This window comes from Schistocerca americana, chromosome 2 (assembly GCF_021461395.2).
Source record: "Schistocerca americana isolate TAMUIC-IGC-003095 chromosome 2, iqSchAmer2.1, whole genome shotgun sequence".
Classification (NCBI taxonomy): domain Eukaryota; kingdom Metazoa; phylum Arthropoda; class Insecta; order Orthoptera; family Acrididae; genus Schistocerca; species Schistocerca americana.
The window spans coordinates 1123079059-1123101857 of NC_060120.1; the positions used below are offsets into that span (position 1 = coordinate 1123079059).

At 39.7% G+C, this 22799-nt stretch overlaps 1 protein-coding gene across 1 annotated transcript in view; it reads left to right on the plus strand.

Moving 5' to 3' along the window:
* The window catches only part of LOC124596541, a 149744-nt gene that overhangs the window by 30670 nt on the left and 96275 nt on the right, over positions 1–22799 (plus strand). Inside the window, exon 3 of the mRNA XM_047135718.1 lies at positions 4166–4367. Coding sequence (XP_046991674.1) covers positions 4166–4367 — 202 coding nt within the window. The remainder of the gene's footprint in view (positions 1–4165; positions 4368–22799) is intronic.

A 22799-nucleotide genomic window follows, 5' to 3' on the forward strand; every position in this document is an offset into this window, starting at 1 on the left:
AGGCCAATGTTGTTTGCCCCATTTTGTCCGGTCGGCAACACGCTTTGATGACAGAACCGAGGTCCACATCCTGCAGTCTTTCTCAAACGATTTTACAGAGACTGTTTGGTAAAAAACTTGCATTTTTGTGTTAAATATATCTTTTATGTCAGATTCGTGATGATGTGCCCATCATTTCATTGTTGGTCATTGTTATTGTGATATTGCACGAACTTCGAAAAAGTTTGTAATGAAAACTGGGGGTCGCTATGATTTTGCGTGTGGGCCGTACTGCATAATATGTAGCCGTGTATGAAATTTAGCTGACGTATTGAATTTTTCTTTAGACTTTGGTGTAGGTCTTTACTTGTAACCAGTCTGAAAAAAATTGATCTGGTGTAGCACACTCTTTTGCAACCCACAACATTCCTCATATTTTTCAAACAGTTTCAGTTGTTGAAATGTTGTTGGCAAATGATAGCGAACAAAGAGGAGAATATTTTTCCAAATGGTTATTGTGCAAAACTTCATTATCTACCTTGTTATTTCCACTAACTACAGACTTTTTTGACGAAAGAGTGTAATTCTTAAGGGCCACCGATAGCTGGTGAAACGAGATATGCCGTTGCGTTTTGAAACAGCATCAGTGAAGACATTACACATTTATTTTTGTAGTGAGGATGTGCTTTTTCATTAGCTATTGACTTGACTTTACTTTTCTTCAATTCCTCAATTAATAAAACTACAGTTTCAGAATTCTCTTGCAGCTGCATGTGCACAGCATGTAAGTGAGGAGAATAAATGTGTAGGTTTTACTCAAAACTTGCAAGACGTGATGCTTCTCTAAAAGTTACAAATGGCTAAAAAGCCTGGTGAAAACCAAATCACTGCTTTTTTTGCATTTTCAGCGGAATTCTTTCTAGACACTAACCAAAGCAGAGGTGACAGTAGATCTTTTTGAATGCTCACTATACAAGTGTGGGCACCGAGAGGCTCCACTTAATACTTACAAAAAATGTGAGTGTAGAATTTTGTTTAGAACAGCACTTCCCTCCACTGCTCGGCATTCCCCGTACAGTACGTGCCTGCAACCCCCATCACTATTGCCCCTCCATCCGTGCCGTGCCGATTGCGCATTTATCAGCCACGTTATTTTGCACGCACTCTACCACTTTGTCCCCTCTGTCGAGAGGGCATCGGCAAAGCCTCGGACACTACCACCCGTGCTATTGGAGCTGTTATTCCCCTCTCCACGAGTCCCCCCTACCTCTGGCTGCTGCTAAAGTGGACCAAAGACACTGCAGTGGCTACTCAGCTGTGAAAGTGTACTGCAACGTCTCTGATGACATTCCATCACGACAAATTATACGATGACGCTTTCGCCGATTGAGAACTCTTCGGGCTCTTCACTCGTCACGTGATGTGACCCCAGATCCTGATTCAATTCGTCATCCGATTATCCAATGCACTTTTCTACTATTCCTAGAAAGTATTTTCCATTCACAATGTTGAGATAATATAGTTAGCCCAACCCTCGAACTAGACAGAATCCTAGCCATTTCTTGAAGGATTATGTAGTTTCCAAAAAAGTTTCTTCTTATGCTCATCTATAATTAATCATACATCACCCAAAATTGCAATTTTGTGGTTTGAAAGCTCACAAGTAAGACCTATGTTGAGCATTAATAACACATGTACTTCCTTCACAAATCATGCCAACTCATATACAATTAAACCTCCTGGATTCAATATATTATGCCCAAACTGAGACTCAGACAGGATAATGGGGATCTCTTTCCTTAAAAACCTTAAAATGTTTCTACCTATGCTTTGGAACTCGGTGCACCTCTAAGGATGGCAGTATGTGTATCTTATGTTTCTGTGTCTGAGCAGATATTTCCTCTCAAAAAGCTGCTACAACCGCCACCCCATCTCGGAAGATGTCTTTCTTTGATAGAATTCGTCACGTGCAAATATAACTTAACAACCCCAAACAATAACTGTACTCTTGCCTATGACATTTTATAATTTTCGGTTGCAAGTATGATTTGTTTGTTGGAAGACGTAGGGGCACACAACTCCTCTGGAGTGGTGTATATTACCACAGTCGAAACGAGGGACTCGTTGCATTGGCATAGCGAGGTGGAATGAAAGCACAAATTGCATTGTCACAGCGAGGTGAAATGAAATCACAAATTGCATTGGCACAGCGAGGTGAAATGAAAGAATAAATTGACCAGATGAGAGTAGGACTTGGACACTGAGGGTTCCATACAGACTTATTTATGTATATGAAACAGTTTATTCATTTATCAATCTAGAATATTAGTGACTTGTGCCTGGTATTGACATTGATACTTGCAAGGTATGAGTCCCAGAGATTCCAAGACTTCCAGGAATGTTTTAATTTCATGTTTGAAATGGCAAAAGAAATATATTTTTCATATAACAAAATTACAAATCCATAATTTTCTTTTTTTTCCCTTTATTTATGCTGTGAAAATATGCTTTTTGCCAACTTTCATAACTCTACGTCAATGAGGAGTACCCTAAATTTTAATGAGCGAGTTTGCGAGTATCAAAATTTGTGATGTAAATAATCTGTAATAATATGTAATAAATAATAAATCTTTGGATTACATTGACTTAGAAGCTTACATTCTTCACACTGCCGAGGGACTGTAGACGTTAAGGTGTGACAAATTTCAACTTGATATGTGTACACATATCTAAGAAAAAGGGATTTTAACAGATTGTGGACAGTCAGTCTGTCTGATAACAAGAGACAAATAAAATGTTTTTCGTGTGATATAATTGCAAATTAACAATTTTTGGAGTTTTTTCCTTTGGTTGTGCTGTAAAAACTTGCTTCATGCAAAATTCCATGATTCTGCATCCTATAGGTTTCGATGAGTAAGTTTGTGAGTATCAAACTTGCAACGTAAATGGCCATATCTTTTTATTGCACTGACATAGAAGTTTATTGCTCCGGTGGGTGTGTAGCACACTTTGTACACATGTGACGAATAGTTGTCTTTACGTTAATGAGGTAAACGTGTATGTGCAAAATCAGAGTTTAATCTTAGTGTTATTAAACAGTGATAAAATAAACTTACATTATATGAGCTAAATCACTGTTTAATTAAACAATAATAAAAGAAAACCTTCCTCCGTGTCATGCTGTTGCCACGTACAAGTGTTACCCCACAGTGATGGCCCACTCGAAGCATTACATGGCACTAAAGGCGCTGCAGTCTGGAACCGCAAGACCGCTACGGTCGCAGGTTCGAATCCTGCCTCGGGCATGGATGTTTGTGATGTCCTTAGGTTAGTTAGGTTTAACTAGTTCTAAGTTCTAGGGGACTAATGACCTCAGCAGTTGAGTCCCATAGTGCTCAGAGCCATTTGAACCATTTTGAGCCATTACACGGCACAGTCGGGTCAGGTCCATGCGACCCACACTTGATTACTAATTATCTCGTAGGTAACTGCCCGATTGTGGGATCGTGCTGCTGGCTCAGAATCTGGGCATTTTCTTGCTTGAATCGTAATTTTTTTTCATCTAGGTTGCTGTTTATTTTATATTAGTGCTGCTCTTTCGGCTGTACGACAACACAACTTATTACTGTGTTAGCTGAAGAAACAGTGAAGGAATAGATATCGACTTCAAATTGTAAAACTAGGGAACAGAACAAAACAATATCATTTGCGATCGGTGCACTTTATGCGCAGGCACGCCATTTCGAGGGTTAAATTTTTTTCTTCACCGAGGGACGGTAGATGGTAATATGTGAGATAAATTTGAAGTGGATATGACTACGCATTGCAAAAAAAAAAAAGGTTTTTAACAGTCTGACACAGACAGACAGTTGGACAATAGAATGAAACAGTAAGGGCTTCCGCTTTTAGCAATTGAAGTACAGAACTGTAAAGATAAAGGTACTTCAAATGATCTTTTCGTTCTATTGCCACGTGAAGGAACCGGTAGCTCTGAGAGGTAGTGTTGTTCTTGTTCTTCCATTTTTGTGTCTGTGTTTGTTGCCATTTAATTTTTTTATCTGTTTACTTCTGGTTTTATGAGAGCATAGCTTCAATTATACATGCTAAAATAGGTTACTACACACTGTTTGCAAATTGTCAGAGATACTATTTGCGAATGAACTATCGACACATTACTGTGTCGCAGGGCCCTGTGGCAGTGCTACCTGGATGACCGTAAGGGTGGTGGGAACGAGCAGGAAGCAATAGAAATCTTCCGAAACATCCCGAACCTGTGTATAGTGCGCATGTGGTTCAATGTCAACCCCCTCATCATCCAGGAGCTCTGCGATCACTGCCCGAGGCTCGCGGAGTTGCACCTCCATCCCAGTCAGAAGCTCACCTACTCGGTAAGTGTCACATCTTTTAAAGTGTAAGGTAAGTAAACCTGCCAGTGGTTACGCAGGGCAGCTGTTCACATCTCAGGAGATACACAAATTTTCCCTGGGCCTTCATTAGATCATTAGGGGCATCGTGGAAAGGCAGTGGACACGGTGTGTAAATTTTCTGACGTTTACGGTTCAAAATCGACCACTTTACAGTTTGTACTAGTAAAGTATCAGCATATTTATTTCTGAAATTGGTAACTGTCAGAGAATTTCAGTATCTGTATCCGTAGCCTCTGTAAACGCCTCAGCTGGAAACAAAACTACAGTCACAGCACACTTTCTCATTTCTGTTATACACTGCCACCAGCAGCACTCCGAGCAGACATAAAGCTGAGCCTCTGGATACAGTATCGGATGAGTGAGAATAGTTTGTACTGACTTGTAATATAATTTTTGCAATAGGAAGTGTGTGTGGTGCCATAAATATCAGCAGTCACTAAATGCCTTACTTTCATAAGGGCCTGAAATGTACGAAACGGAACAGTTGTTGTTGTTGTGGTCTTCAGTCGTGAGACTGGGTTGATCCAGCTCTCCATGCTACTCTATCCTGTGCAAGCTTCTTCATCTCCCAGTACCTACTGCAGCCTACATCCTTCTAAATCTGCTTAGTGTATTCATCTCTTGGTCTCCCTATACGATTTTTACCCTCCACGCTGCCCTCCAATGCTAAATTGGTGATCTCTTGATGCCTCAGAACATGTCCTACCAACCGATTCCTTCTTCTAGTCAAGTTGTGCCACAAACTTCGCTTCTCCCCAATTCTATTCAATACCTCCTCATTAGTTACGTGATCTACCCACCTAATCTTCAACATTCTTCTGTAGCACCACATTTCGAAAGCTTCTATTCTCTTCTTGTCCAAACTATTTATTGTCCATGTTTCACTTCCATACAAATACTTTCAGAAACGACTTCCTCACGCTTAAATCTATACTCGATGTTGACAAATTCCTCTTCTTCAGAAACGCTTTCCTTGCCATTGCCAGTCTACATTTTATATCCTCTCTACTTCGACCATCATCAGTTATTTTGCTCCCCAAATAGCAAAACTCATTTACTACTTTAAGCATCTCATTTCCTAATCTAATTCCCACAGCACCACCCGATTTAATTAGACTACATTCCATTATCCTCGTTTTGCTTTTGTTGATGTTCAATTTTATATCCTCCTTTCAAGACACTGTCCATTCCGTTCAGCTGCTCTTCCAGGTCCTTTGCTGCCTCTGAGAGAATTACAATGTCATCGGCGAACGTCAAAGTTTTTATTTCTTCTCCATGGATTTTAATTCCTACTCCGAATTTTTCTTTTGTTTCCTTCACTGCTTGCTCAATATACAGATTGAATAACATTGGCGAGAGGCTACAACCCTGTCTCACTCCTTTCCCAACCACTGCTTCCCTTTGATGCCCCTCGACTCTTATAACTGCCATCTGGTTTCTATACAAATTGTAAATAGCCTTTCGCTCCCTGTTTTTTACCCCTGTCACATTCAGAATTTGAAAGAGAGTATTCCAATCAACTTTGTCAAAAGCTTCCTCTAAGTATGGGAAAATTTATTTTCAATTTTCTTGTAAGCTACAGATATCTTTTGAAGAATAACTTTTTTTTTTAGAAGAAAAAATTATTAGTAAACAGCAGAAGACGTGACCTTTTGTAGAAAGATGTTGTACATCTACTCAACATTGTGACGTCTGCTTTACTAACCTTCCAGTCACATGAATGAGTGAAATAAGCCTCCTAGCTGAAGAGGGAACCACACAGGCATCAAAAGCAATAAAACTGTTTACCCACACAGAAGATACAAATTCTGTAAGTGTTGTTATACCAGAACTACAGACTGAAAGAATCTTAAACACATTTGATTTTCAGGCAAAAATGATTACATTTACAAAAATATTTGTGTATTCGAAAGTTGATTGAAATGTAAGATTGTGCGAATCATTAGACTCCGTACAAAGCTGTAATGTTAAGGGAAGTGTGTATCATAATAACAGATAACCTCTCATAGAACTGACAATAGAAATATATGCTTCTCGTGTATGACATATATGTTTAAATTCTCTTGGTTTCAGTGGAGTGAACTGAAAGTGAAAGTATTTTTTCATGAACAAGTTGTAGTTTATGTCACTGAATCAGTAAGATTAGACCGCTTGTACATTTATTTCACAATCATGTAGAAATACTTGGAACTCGCGCATGAAGTAACTATTTTAGGATGCCTGTAAACAGGGAATATAAGGAATTATCAGGGAATTTCATGCAACTGCAAAATATCAGGGGATTTCATAAAGTATCAGAGAATTTTCTTGCAACTACTCAATACTTTTTTTTAATTACTGCAGAGAGGTACTTTGTGCCAGCATGTTCATCACAGTGATTCATGCTCTTTATGGATTGCAGTTGAAAGCTTAGTACACATTATTGTTTACAATAACACCATAATTGTTGAGACCTGTATTTGTGCTTGTTGTTCTGTGATATAAACTGTGGAAACTGAGTCATGGAACATACGATGCATATGTATCATATAATGACCTTACATACTCTTTGCCATTGTTAAACATAACAGTATAATATAAAGTTCCATAGTCCTAATATCATTCTCTCCATTCGTGCCAAAATATGATCACCATCATCATCATCATCATCTCTCATCTCTCCACTCTCCACTCTTTTCAACATTTCACGAGGACCCTATTTCACCATAGTATCATCACCTGATAATTCTCAACCAACCAATTTAATATTCTAAAATCAACCTCTACATTACGCATTTATAGTCAAACTACAATCAATTCCAGTACACATGTATCACTCAACTATTCCATTAAAGAATATTACTATCATTATCAACAGTTTTCATCTATGTGATCTGAAAAACAGTTTCCTTACTTAATTAGCATTTATTGCATTTATACAGCATGACAATTATTGAACTATATGAAAAAAATGCAAATTAGTTACAAACTATGGCATGCACACACTTTATTTAACATGTAAACATCGCTACAGACATTCGGATGTAGGTTATAACGTGTCCGATTTGCCTGCCGTCATTGGCGACGATATGTTGCAGACAAATAGTGAAATTCTGCACGGGCCGCTCAAGTGTCAGTTCATTGATGCTGCCGATGACCACCTGAATGATCGTTTTCAGCTCAGCAATGGTTTTTGGGTTGTTGTTGTACACTTTGTATTTAATTTAGTCCCACAAAAAGGAGTCACGTGTTCATATCTGGAGAATATGGCGGACAATTGAGGCCCGTGTCAGTGGCCTCTGGGTACCCCAGAGCCAGAATGCAGTCCCCAGAGTGCTCCTCCAGGACATCAAACACTCTCCTTCTTCAGTGGGGTCAAGCCCCATCTTGCACGAAACACATCTTGTCGAAATCAGGGTAACTTCAGATAATGGGGCTGAAATCATCTTCTAAAAGCTTCACACACCATTCAGTAGTCATCGTGCCGCCGAGGAATAGCACACCGATTAATCCGTGACTGGACATTGCACACCACACAGTCACCCTTCGACGGTGAAGAGACTTCTCGATTGCGAAATGTGGATTCTCAGTCCTCCAAAAGTGCTCGGCCACACTGTACTGTGACATTTTCACATGCAAATGGCCGACAACAACAATGCACGTGCACGTGTGCGTAATAATTCCCATCGTGCTCTGTGGCCAACCGTGCAGTTTGAATGTCCTAACACAAACCGTTCAGAAGTTATGACAATAGTATTTCATGTAGTTCAATAATTGTCACCCTGCATATTACATAATCAATGTATAATACATGTATCTATGGACATTACATAGTCAATACTCAAATGTGCTCATAGATGAAGGTTCGTATCAAATGCTTTTATTCACAAAGTTTGTAGAAATTCTAGATTTTTTACATAATAATTCAGATGCTGACTGTGAATCTGCAGTGTAACAAGTCTGAACCATCTTCAAAATGATACAAGTTTCGAATAACAACACACACTATTTCACCTAACTAAATACCGTGTATCTGCAAAGTCTCTCTACAGTGGTGAGCCTCGCATGTCTCGCCTTGTGGTGCACACAACGTCGGCACCACATTTGAGTGTCTCCTGCAACAGGAAGGGAAAAGGTAAGTTAGTGTTTCTATTAGCAGATACTGTAAGGGGGGCCACAGTCACACAGGGGATGACCCCTGTGGTTAATGGGACCAGACAGACAGGTTTTATAGTTAAAGTCAAAGTCCAGACAGACAATAATCAAGAAAAATAGAATAAAAGAAGTTTCATGTACAGTAAATAGGGATAATGCTAAGTGCGAGGGTCTACGGTTTGTGCGCAGACGTACGGTACGTAACACGTGCTTGCCAGTCGACCTGTCTGAAATGCTGACAATTTGCTCGGTCAGTAGATGCCGCCCGGCGGCACTGCGACGAGGGTGCACCACCTGTCCGCCGTCTGCAGCGCGCCAGTTAACTAGTGAGGCCTCGGGCGCCAATATGTCTTTCTTTGCTCACCACGGAGCCTTTTGATATGACCGTAATTAGCCAGTGTTAGGACGTCGGACACAGTGGTCGTGGGTGTGCGTAGTGTGCTTATTTTTTATGATCTGTCTTTGTTAATAAAACTGTTTAAACATACTTCTCCTGTTCGCGTATTGCCGTACCTCGAGGACCCGCCACTTACTAGTCCTCACAAATATTTTGTCTAATTGTCATTCGTGGCAACAATACAAACTACCCCCTTATAGAAGTGGTGTCAGCATGGGGATAATTATGGAAAATCTACAGTCCTGAAGAGGTGCAGCACAACGTGAACTTCGATCGGCAGCAGCGTGAACATCTTCTGACTACACGGGGACATCCGGTGCTGGAATTCAGGTCGGTCTCCTCCAGTTTGGATAGAATACGAAAGGCAGTGACGGATGTTTATTTTACATTCGAGTGACTCATTGGCGTTAAATTAGACGAAATGTCGCAGTCCGATCTGGGTAACATTGTCAACCTACAAACTGTTATTAATGAATTGCGAGAAGAGATTTGGCAGTTAAAAACAAAGACGTGAGCGTAACATTCCGAAAGACTTGTCAAATGATAGTTCGTGCAGTACAGGTACAACTACAATAAACAATTTTTCATTATTGCCATCAGTACCAGTGTTTAGCTGGAAACCCAAAGATGATGTGTGAAGGTGTTTTTTCGTAAACTTGAAGGTGCCACACAGTTAGGATCCTGGACAGATTCCAATAAGCTAGTGGCTGCCAAATTAAGAATTCAGGGAGCAGCACAACATTTCACTAGCGTGGAGCCTACTTGCATGCAAACAGAAGATTACAATAAGTTTAGAGTGATTGTTGTTCAGAGATTTAAATGTAAAAACACAATCAGATTTTACAGAGAGCAGCTTCTCAGTTTGCGAATGCGACGAGACGAATCTATCGAGCAGTTTGCTGACAGAATTCGAAACATCGATGCTCAAACATGCGAGTTAGTAGAAGATGAAAATGAAAATCACATTCAGTTGTTCGAAGCCGACCAGAGGGCCTTGGACACATTCATTCGTGGGTTGCACAGAGAGGAAGTAAGCAAAGCTGTTCTATTGGCATGATATAAAACGTTTCAGGAAGCAGTAGAATCAGCTGTTGATTTTATTGAAGCACTAAGAAGACCGAATGAGATGCAGAAACAAGAACACAGAGTTTTCAACACCACAGTACAATGCTACAGATGCAGTAAGCTGGGTCACAAGCATAAGAATTGTATAGCGAATCGAATCTGCTGTCAATTGCAGGTTGCAGGGTCACGTTTTGAGAGATTGTCGCAACAAGAAGAAAGGTAATGCAAATAACAGACAATCTGCCAGATCTTTAAACAAGTACGGGGATGTATGGGCTACCCCTCCCTCTGCCCGTTGCCAGAGGCAGTGATTCTTGTTAGTTCCAGTGAAAATCAGACTGAAAATGACTTCTTGATAGGTGCTCTGTATCGTGGGAGAAACATCAAACTACTTATTGACACAAGAGCACAGACCTCATTAATGTGGTGTGGCATGCATAAACGGGATAAATTGAAACAACCGCTATTAAAAGTGTGAGGGTTAAATGGAGGGAAGCTACGGAACTATGGAGAAGTCGACGTAAAATTAATTCTTGGCCAAGGCCAAGATGAAGGGGAAAATATAGATAAAGATAAATACACAGCAAGGTTGCGAGTAGTTTCAAATAACGAAACACATTATGACGGTGTACTTGGATTTGATTTCTTGTTTGCTAATGAAGCAGACATATTTGTCGCAGAAAGAAAGATCAGACTAGGCCGTAGCAACTACAACCTAGGAAATCGTTCTCCAGATCATACTCGAAGGAGCAGCAATACTGACGTTGTGGGAATGGACTGCCCAAATGATGCATCAGTTCAAATCGTTGAGTCGATGTTCAAACTGATCAGCCTCAGCAAATTCCCAAGGGTGCAGGAAAGACAATCTACGGTGAAGTTCAGTCACCCCGATGCAAGGAAGGAACTTTGTTATTAATTGAGTGATCTGAGAAAAGTGAGTTACTGGATACAATGAATTGTTATGTTTCTAGAAGTGTAGGTGTCGCTACAATGGTGAGACAGAATGTCGCAAAAGTCCCGGTTACAATAACAAATATGAGCAATGAGGATGTTGTTTTGCCCCGAGGAACAAAAGTTGCTGAAGTGTTGAGCGTAAGTAACAGTGACGTAATACAGATTCCAGATGAGGTAACAAATGCTGCAGTTATAAACACAGATTTTTGTAACAGTACCGCAAAATTACAATGAGGAGACGAAGTTAAGAATGAACTGAAGCGAAAGATTTGGAAGAAGATAGAACATTTGACAGCTGATGAACAAAAGATTTTAGCTCCTGTTTTGTTGGAGTATGCAGATTTATTCGGAGAACGTGCAAATTTACCTGTCACTCGTTTAGTTCAGCATCGTATTCATACAGGGAATGCAGCCCGAATTGCACAGAAACCTTCCTGTGTACCATTCAGTCAAAGAGAGTTGGTAGAAGACATGGTTAAAGAACAATTAGAAGCGAGAATTATAAAACCAAGAGATCCTTCAGAGCCACTGTGGAGTTCGCCTGTTGTAATTGTAAAGAAGAAACCAAATTCTGGAGAACGACAGTACTGGGAGATGAAGAAGCTTGCACAGGATAGAGTAGCATGGAGAGCTGCATCAAACCAATCTCAGGACTGAAGACCACAACAACAACAGTTCTGTTTTTGTGTTGATTACGATCTTTGAATGCTGTGACCACACAAGACATTTACCCCTTACCAAATTTAGTGGAAACCTTGGATTACTTGGGCAGATGTCGAATTTTTCCGGTATGTGATTTAACAAGTGGTTATCACCAGTTAACAGTGCATCCAGATGATCAAGCAAAAACTTCATTTGTAACAGCAACAGGAGTCTACAAGTATCTTTGTATGCCATTTGGACTTCATAATGCTCCAGCTTTATTTCAATGCCTGATGGATTCAGTTTTACGAGGGCTCACCCCAACGCAAGCACTTGTTTACCTTGATGATGTAGTAATTTTTGGTGAAAACATGAAGCAGCACACTGAGAGACTACAAGCTGTTTTTGAGCATATAAGAAGCTCAAACCTGTCTTCATCAATAGATAAATGACATTTTGCACAAAGTAAAGTTAACTATCTTGGTCATGTTATAACCAGTGAAGGTGCTCGACCTGATCCAAAATTAATTGAAGATGTAAAGAATTTTCCTGAACCACAGAATTTGAAAGAACTACAGTCTTTCTTGGGATTGTCAAATTTCTACAGATGATTTATTTCCAGTTATGCGAATATAGCACGTCCAAGGACACAGCTACTGAAGAAAGGAGCCACATTTAATTTGTCAACAGAATGTAAAAAGGCAATGGAAGGACTTAAAACTGCTCTAACCACAGCCCCATTGTTAGCCTATCTGGATTTCAGTAAACTTTTATTCTTTCAACAGATGCATCCAATTTTGCCATAGGTGCAATCTTGCCTCAAGAAGTTGATGGTCATGAACACCCAATCTCATTTGCTTTTCCAGACAATTAAACAAAGCAGAATGTAATTATATCAAAACCCAAAGCACAAAGCTCCTTCTCAGTAGTAGTATAACACATAACAGATGTTTCTTAACAGGAAGAGAATTTACAGTTATTACAGATCATGCCACACTTAAATGGTTATTGAGCTTAAAGGATCCTAGTTCCAGATTAACAAGATGGGCATTAAGACTGAGTGAGTACCAATTTAAGGTTATTCACCGACCTCGTAAACAACATGTGACTGCTGATGCAGTGAGTCGAAAAGGCAATGTTTGTTTTACAATAAGTCGAGCAGAAGAGTTAAAGGCAGCTCAAGAAGAAGATCCACAATGAAAATTATCGAAAAATGATCAACGTTTTGTCGAAATAGATGGATTATTGTACAAAATCACTAGTAAAAGAAACTGCCTAGTTATTCTAGAAAGCATGAAAGAGCAAATCATGAGAGAACAACACGGTTCTTTATCATCAGGACATTGCGGTAGAAAAGCAACAAACATTAGAGTTGCCGATCCACAAAGTTGACATTTTCGAGTTTCTTTCACAATGTGATTCCTGTAACAGATGGAATGACGTAGGGAAAAGTAGAACACCATTGCAAGAACTGCCAGAGACAAGCAAACCATTTGAACGAGTAGGACTAGATGTCGTAGGACCGTTGCCTAAGACTAAAGATGGAAACAAATACATATTGCGAATGTTAGAGCATTTCTCTAGATACCTTCTCATGATACCGATACCTGACGTCCGCCCCCAGTAGCTGAGTGGTTAACGCGACAGACTGTCAATCGTAAGGGCCCGGGTTCGATTACTGGCTGGGTCGGAGATTTTCTTTGCTCAAGGACTGGGTGTTGTGTTGTCCTAATCGTCATCATTTCATCCCCATCGATGCGCAAGTCACTCAAGTGGAGTCAAATCGAAAGATTTGCACCCGTCGAATGGTCTACCCGACGGTGCAGTGGCCCGGTGTAATGTTAAGCTCTCCTTGTACAGCTTAAGCGTTTTCGTGGACTTACTTGTTGAAGAATGCTGGTCCTGCTTTCTTGCAGTGCCGATGTCTTCTGCTAGCACTGGACACTTCTCCAAAGATTTCACTGCTAGGAAGGGGAAATTTTCATTCTCTCGCTCTCTCTCTTCTTATTTAAAAAATTCAATGTACCAGAACATATTTATTTCCAGTTTGTACAAAAAAACATCAACTTTATGACGTAAGCCCACACATTACCGGACACCCAGAATCGTTTAATTACACATTTTTGAACAAAATTAATACATAAGCTTTTATCGTGGCTGACTATCCACATCCAGTCCACGTACTCTCAACAGCAGTTACACGTCTAATAAACAGTCACTATCTCGAGTCTCTCCATTTGTTTTTTTAACAATATAATGCTACATTACTCTTTGCAGCCAGCCACGGAGCTTCCGGGCCGTATTTGTTTATTCTTGTCAGGTCGCGCCGAACACTTGCCAGCGCCGACGAATTATCTCCCTTCCAGTTTCGCCTGCACAAACAATAAGTGGGTGCAGTATCCCGTGCTCATCCTTACGCCCTGCTTTAAAATAACGCGTCTTCGAAACGGCTGGAGCACAACTGTCTCCAGACTTTCATAAAATTCTGGGGGCACTACAACGGGAGGCCCTAGTCACACAACCTTTACATTTTTTTAATACCTGATCATAGCACTGAGACTATAGCTAAAGTTTTTGTAAAAGAATGGATTCTTAAGTTTGGATCACCATTAAGTATAGTTAGTGATCAAGGAACGAATTTTATGAGTGAATTACTTAAACAGACTTGTAAGCTCATGCAAATAACTTGGTTAAGGACTACACCAGCACACTCTGCAGGAAACGGAAGAGTCGAGCGAGTCCACAAGACAATTATTAAAAGGGTTTGCCATTATGTGAGCAGCAAACACGACAATCGAGATGTCTGTTTACCGTACTTGGTAAGTGGTTAGAATGCCAAAATGCACAGCTCAACTGGCCTAATTCCATACGAGATCGTTTATGGAAGAAGAATGCGTTCACCCTCGGACGTTGCACGATCGACTGCCGGAATCGGCAACGAACACGTAAGGGGACTAGCACGCAAGCTAAAGGAAGCACGGTGGGGAGTGAAACAGCGAAATCGTCAATCCTTTCTTCAAAAACAGGACAACACGACCGCCAAGCAGCAGTGCCACAGTGTCGAGTTGGAGATCTTGTGTATCTGAGCAACGTGGTGTTAAAGAAGAGTCAAGGCAAAAAGTTTAAGAAGTTTTCGAAAGGACCATATCCAATCTTGGAGGTGTTGTCACCAGTCACTCATAAGCTCCAACTGCCCTTTCATTCGATTGTCGTTCGTGTCAATTGTGTAAAAGCCACTTTTAGGTAGATTTCCTGTAGTATCGCAAGACGACGAGGGCTGACCAAGAGGCAGACCTGCTGTTCTCAAACCCAGGAAGTGAGAATTGCGAGGTCGCAGTCCGAACTTTGAGGCCGTGGCATCGCCACCTTCTGAGCGATCCTGTTCCAGACACCCCTACAATCTGCATTAGCATGTGTAGTGGGTGAGAGTACAATGTGTGTGTTTATTTCAGCCATGTGCTTCTGTGAATGTGTTGTGAAAATTTAATATTGAAGCTATTACACAAGTGCACAAGTGAAGCTAAACCTTTTATTCCACAGGTTACCACGAGAAACTCATTTATTTTATGATTATTGTTAACTCTAGTATTCATAACTAATTAACCATGCTCATTTTTATTCTAATGTTTGCTATGATAGCTTATTCTACTAATGCTGTAGTAATAGTACCACAGAGTACAGGTGTTTCGTTTTACAGATCCTACCATCAATTGAGCGGAAGCTAGATGCGACCTATACTATAATTTACCCTGTTAACTCTTACAATTTATATGATTACTGTAAGTTAACCACCACACACTCTTTAATGATTGAAGATGAATTAACTGTTATACATTTCAAAATTATGCTTTCATCTAGCAATGGGTATAGAAACAATAAGATTTATACTTACCCTGTGAAATGGAGACAGGCAGGTATTCATATAAAGTACATACTGAATGATATCTACTGATCAGCAAGGATCAAGGATATTTTGTGTCCCTAAACGAAAATGATTTGCATATGTGTGAATGTAGTCATAAGTTAATTTGCCCTGAATCGGCAGTGTTCTTAGATAGTAGAGTGTACAGCTGTGAGAAAGAATTGTGTATGAATCATCCCCCAAGAGATGATTGCCCTAGAATTTTAACACATCTTTATCATCCATTTGTTAAACGATGTTGTGAAGGTATAATTTTCTCATTTAACTCCACCCTTGATGTCACATTTACATGTAGAAATTATGATACACATGAGCTACATTCAAATTGAGTAATAGTGGATTAATCTTGAATACCACACATTGTGGTTTATCATGTGAACTATTTGATATGCCTAGTATATTGCCAACTACATTTCATGCAACTGGACAGTTGCCATTAATGAGAATGTTATCTGTTTATTACAATGATTCATACATATTAACATAAGGAAAGCGTTCCTTATCTAGTTTTTCTGAAGACAGTAATTAAGCACATCCATGAAAATGTAATCTCTTCCAATAATGAGTTAAACTTCACTGAAGCAGCAAATAGAATTAAGTCCTTTGATTCATCCAGTGATGTTAATGCATACTTGATTGTCAGTATTATGTTTTTACTGCTTTTATTAATTTGTCTTTTGTGAACAGCATTTGTCATGTACGAAATTGTCATACTGACGGCACGCTTCTCTGTACCGAATGTTACTGTGTCTGCAAATGAAATACATGTTGCAATGCCCTCTGATGCCACAAATGGCGAAATAGATTCATAACACCCAGGAGGTCGTTCTGAGCCACCTACGGTTGCTCTTTTTCTTTGGGGAGAGTGATGTAAGGGTCTACGGATTGTGCGCAGCCATACGGTACGTAATACGCGCTCGCCAGCCGACCTGTCTGGAATGCTGACAATTTGCTCGGTCAGTAGACATGTGTCCGGCCGTACTGCAACGAGAGTACGCCACGGCCGCCGTCCACAGCATGCCGATTAACTAGCGCAGCCTCTTGTGCAAATATGTCTCTTTTCTTAGCTCACCACGGAGCCTTCCGATACGACCATAATTAGCCAGTGCTAGGATGTCAGACACAGTGATGATGGGTGCGCATGGTGTGCGTGTTTTATGATCCGCCTTTGTTAATAAAACTGTTTGAACTTACTTCTCGTGCTCGCGTATTGCCGTACCTCAAGGACCCACCGCTTACAGATACTGACAGATATTTCGTCTAGTTATCATCTGGGGTAACAACACAAACTACCCCCTTATATAAGGATGGTATCAATTTACTTTATCAAAATATCAGTGGAATAAAAAAATAAAGTAGGTGAGCTACTACTGTGTTTAGATGATCTCAAAAATAAGAATGAGATTGATATACTTTATCTGTCTGAACACCATGTAACTGTGGGGATGGAAAGTGTCGGCATCAATGTGTACAATTTAGCATCTTACACTTGCAGATCTGGCATGGATATAGGAGGAGTTGCCATTTACACAAAACAAGGATGTATGTACAAATCTGCAGAAGTAAGCAAATTTTGTGTCGGTCAGCACTTTGACGTTTGTGCATGTGAACCACAGCTTGATAACATAGTGTTAATTTTAGCAACAGTGTACAGGTCCCCATTAGGTGATTAGGAGCTATTCATAAAAACTTTGACTCCCTACTATGCTGTCTGACAGGCAAAAAGAAGAAGTCATTAATCTGTGGGTGATTTCAATGTAAACTTTCTAAGCAATTCTGATAGGAAAAATGAACTAGAAGTGTTATTAATTCCATATAACTTAGAATCGGTGATAAATAAAAATGAACTAGAAGTGTTATTAATGCCATATAACTTAGAATCAGTGATCAATTTCCCTACACGTATAGCTCGAGACAGTAGCACTCTAATATATAATGTATTTGTGCACCAAGAGGATGTAAAACTAACACATACTTTCCCTGTGATAAATGGATTATCAGACCATGATGCACAACTGATTTACTTAAAAAAACTTAGCAGCTTGTTATATTTCAGAAACCATTAAGGTGTAATGCTGGTCGATTTGTTATTTAGAGAAAGTTGAAGAAATGTTAATTGAGGAGATGCATTTATCATTGGCATATGGCTCATTACAAACAACATATGTCTTGATAAATGTGTATCCCATTTTGAACACTGTTGTCCCAAAAAAATTACTAATTGTAACACCAGTTTTCCAAGAAACCTTGGATGACTACAGGTATTAAATTGTCTTCAGAGAGGAAAATAAAATTGTATGAGGCAGCAAGAATTAGTAAAGATCCAGAAGTAATTTTACACTATAAAAATTATTCTAACTTCCAGAGAAAAGTTCTCAGAAAATAAAAAAATATGTATATTACAGATGAAATTAACAACTCTGGCAATAAAATCAAATCAGTATGGAATGTTGTTAGAAGAGAGACAGGAAAAATAACCACTGGGGTAGGTAGTATTACTATTAAAGAGAATGAGACCATCCTAACCAACAGTACACAAGTATATAATATATTTAACAATCATTTCTTAAGTGTAGGTGAAAAAATTGGTGAGAATAGTTCAAACGAAAAAGCCAAGCTGTACATGGAAGAGTCAGTTTTGAGAAATCCTAGTCAGACTAATTTTAAATCTAACAACATCTTCTGAAATAAGGAAAATCATTAAATCTTTGAAAAATAAATGCTCTGTTGGAGTAGATGACATCTCTAAAAAGATATTAAAACAATGTGGAATGGCTACGGGTGATGTTCTGAGACACATATGTAATGCATCACTAACTCAAGGTATTTTCCCAGACAGGTTAAAATACGCCATCATCAAGCCTCTCTACAAAAAAGGGGACAGCACAGATGTCAATAACTACTGGCCAGGATCCTTGCTCACAGCATTTTAAAAAATTGTCGAGAAAGTAATGTACTCGAGACTGGTTAGCCATCTCAGCAGTAATGGGATATTTAGTAAATCACAGTTTGGATTTCAAAAATGCTCGTCCACTGAGACAGCAATATACAACTTCACTGAACACATAATTGTGTCTTTAAATAGTAAAATGTCACCCATAGGAATTTTCTGTGACTTATCCAAAGTGTTTGATCATGACATTATGTTACAGAAATTACAATTCTATGGGATAAATGGAACAGTATATGAGTGGTTTAAGTCATACCTACAGAACAGGAAGCAAAAGACTCTTTGTATGGTTTAAGTGATTTAAGGAAGTTTTCCATCTTATTGAACTGGGGTGAAATTAGATTAGGCGTTCTATGGGGTCTGATTGTGGGTACCCTTCTGTTCATCATCTACATCCATACTCCACAAGCCACCTGACAAGTGTGTGGCGGAGGGTACCTCGAGTACCTCTATCGGTTCTCCATTCTATTCCAGTCTCGTATTGTTCGTGGAAAGAAGGATTGTCGGTATGCTTCTGTGTGGGCTCTAATCTCTCTGATTTTATCCTCACGGTCTCTTCGCGAGATATACGTAGGAGGGAGCAATATACTGCTTGACTCTTCGGTGAAGGTATGTTCTCGAAACTTTAACAAAAGCCTGTACCGAGCTACTGAGCGTCTCTCCTGCAGAGTCTTCCACTGGAGTTTATCTATCATCTCTGTAACGCTTTCGCGATTACTAAATGATCCTGTAACGAAGAACGCTGCTCTCCGTTGGATCTTCTCTATCTCTTCTATCAACCCTATCTGGTACGGATCCCACACTTCTGAGCAGTATTCAAGCAGTGGGCGAACAAGCATACTGTAACCTACTACTTAATTTGTTTTCGGATTGCATTTCCGTTATTTATTTCTTGATATATGTGAATGACGTCCCTTCTTATTTGAAACAGGAAGCTAAACTAACTCTGTTTGCTGATGATACAAGCATCACTATTAATACAGTTAAAGAAAGTCCAGTAGAAAATGATACGAATAATGTCTTTGTGGGAAAGTTATTGATTGGTTTTCTGCAAATGGGATTGCTCTGAACTTTGAAAAAATACAGTACATCCAATTTTCTACTGGAAGGAGTACAGTTCTTCAATAAATATAACACATCAACTGAAGTCAGTAGCCAGGGTAAAGCATACTAAGTTCTTGGGTGTCCATATACAAGGGTCACTCCAAAAGAAATGCACACTTTTTTTGTAAAAATACAGTTTTCATTCTGCATGTGTGAAAGTTTTGCAGTGTGTAGATACATCCTTCCCGCTTGTTTTCAAACTTAGTTCAATCTGTTCTCGTGAGTGGCACCATCACAGCATGTCTTCAAGATGGCTGCTACACTTGACGTTCATCAGGAGCAACATGCTGTCATAGAATTCCTGTGCTGTGAAAACAAGACAGTGGGAAACATCCACAAGAGGTTGAAAAAGGTGTATGGAGATGTTGCTGTCGATTGCAGTACAGTTAGTCGGTGGGCAAGCAGGTTACATGATGAAAGTGGGCATGGCAAGGACTCTTGTTTGTGGACATCATGCCGAGTGTAACCATCATAAATTCTGATGCATATGTGATGACACTGAAGAAACTTATAGCTCGACTGAGTCGTATTCGACCACATCGGCAGCAGCCCGATGTTTTGCTGTTGTACGACAATGCACGGCCACATGTCAGTCAAAAAACCATGGAAGCGATCACAAAACTCAGATGGACAATACTGAAACACCCGCCTTACAGTCCTGACCTGGCCCCATGTGATTATCATCTCTTTGCGAAACTGAAAGACTCTCTTCGTGGAACAAGGTTTGAAGATGATGACTCCCTTGTGAACACTGCCAAACAGTGGCTCCAACAGGTTGGTCCAGAATTTTACCGTGCGGGTATACAGGCGCTGTTTCCAAGATGGCGTAAGGCAGTTGAGAGGGATGGAAATTATGTAGAGAAATGAAAATATTGTTCCTAAAGGATGTATCTACACACTGTACAACTTTCAAACATGCAGAATAAAAGATGGATTAAAAAAAAGTGTGCACTTCTTTTGGAGTGACCTCGTAGATGAGAATCTTAATTGGACAGTTCATATTTTGCATCTCCTAAAGCAACTAGGTTCAGTAACAACTTTTGCAATCAGAATAATTTCTAATTTTGAGGATATAGAAATAGCTAGCTAAAATATTTTTCATACTTCCGCTCTCTGACATCATATGGAATAACATTTTTGGGTAACTAAACACTTAGGCAAAAAGTAATTCACTGCTGAAAAGAAAGTGGTTAGAATAATGTGTGGGGCTCATAGTCACACATCTTGTAGGCATCTCTTAAAAGGTTAGGAATTCTTACAAAAGCCTCACGGTACATTTACTCAGTAATGAAATTTGTTCTCAACAACATGGACCACTTTGGAAACAACGGTGAAATTCATGATTACAATACCAGAAGAAAGAAGGACTTACGCTATCCTCTACTTAACCTATCTTTGGCACAGAAAGAGGTAAAATATGCTGCTATAAAACTTTTCTGTAAATTACCAGATGAAATAAAATGTCTGACAGAAAGCAGTAACAGTTTTAAAAATAAATTGAAGTCACATCTCCTTGACAACTCCTTCTATGCCATATATGAATTCTTGAATAGGAATAAATAAATCTGTAGGTATAACATATGCAATATATGCATTTTGTACCATTTAAGGGAATGGGATAGGTAATAAAAATTGTAAGGTTTTTTTAAAAAGAATCCCTACATTCATGTATGCATTTTTTATGCACTTGACATGTTCCTTTTTACGCACTTGACATGTTGCAGTGTGAGATTGATCAGTGGAACACTAAGTGTGCTGTGGACCTGCAGTGGTAGGCTGGGAGTAGTAGTGTTGCATTTGCATTGCAGCTGTTAGTTGTGTGGTTGCCCAATTCCTATGTAAGCTGTGTGGTGAGAATGCTTACTACTGCACAGAGAGCATTTTTAGTGGAAGAGGTTTTCTGTGTGGGAGGAAACTTTACGGCACATGTGAGACAGTAATTTAGATTGGGTTTTTCCTGCTTCGAGGTGTCCATACCGTTGACACGATACGTGATTTAGTTCGCCAATTCCAGTCGGCAGGTTCAGTTTGTAATGCACCGCGATCTGGTAGCCCACAATTTTAACAGAAAGGGAACTCGGTGACATTTCAGGAATCGTGTGGCAGAATCCGACAAAATGAGCGAGGAGATTATCGCGAGTGGCTAAATTCTTTTGTATGACAGCTTGTATGGCTGTAACAAAAGGATTGGGGATGTAACTGTATAAAATTACTGCCGTGCAACAATTACATTCTACGGACTGTGCGAAACGAATACATTATTGTGAATGGTTACAGAAATTTGTGAACCACCATGGAGTTGGTGTTTTAGATAGAACCTTTTCCCCTGATGAGGCTCGGTTTCACCTATTTGGCTACATTACTTCCCAAAATTCACGACTTTGTTCATCGGAACATCCACGTGTCTTTAGAGAAAAGCCGTTGCACCCAGAGAAAATTGCAGTGTGGGTTGCCAGAATGTGTGCACGAATTGTAGGGCCGCTTTTTTTGGTACTATGTTCACTTCTGATGTCTATTGTTCCCAGATAATTTTTCACTTTATTGACCTGTCGGATAAAAATTTCCAACAAGACAGTGCTACTGATCATATGGCACACCCGTCCCTGTGACTTTTACCTGAAATCTTGGGGGACAGAGTAATTACGAAAGGTCTCTGGCTCCTACACTTACTGGACCTCTCTCTGCCTGACCGTTTCCTTTCGGATGCAGCTAAAACGTTTGTGTATAAAAACCACCCAAGACAATAGATGAACTGAAGACAGCGATAATAACCGATTACCTGCACTCGATTACATGTGAAACATTGGTAAAGGTTTTCACAAATAAATGTGAGTATGTTGAACTGTGCCTTCGAAAGGTCTGGCATTTTATGTGACTGATTTTACTGATGTGGAAAGCCCTCGATTTTAGGGGCCTTAACTTTTACAAATGGATGTACAGATCATTGCCGACACATTTCACATGGAGATGTTAGATCGCTTCACTAACTGTTTGCTAAAGTAAAGTTTGTTTCGTGTCCTTCTGAAGAAGACGGGTTTAAAGCTGTTGAAAATGTGATTGAGCTTAATTGAAAACTGCCATTTATTGCAATTGACTGGCTGCTTATTCAGCTGCTGAACATCGTACTCATTAGCAAAAGAAAGAAGAGAAAAGTATAGTCTGAACAATGCAACAAGGGAAGAGCGATGCTTAAAAATAAGTGCACGGAAACAAAGATGGAAAACT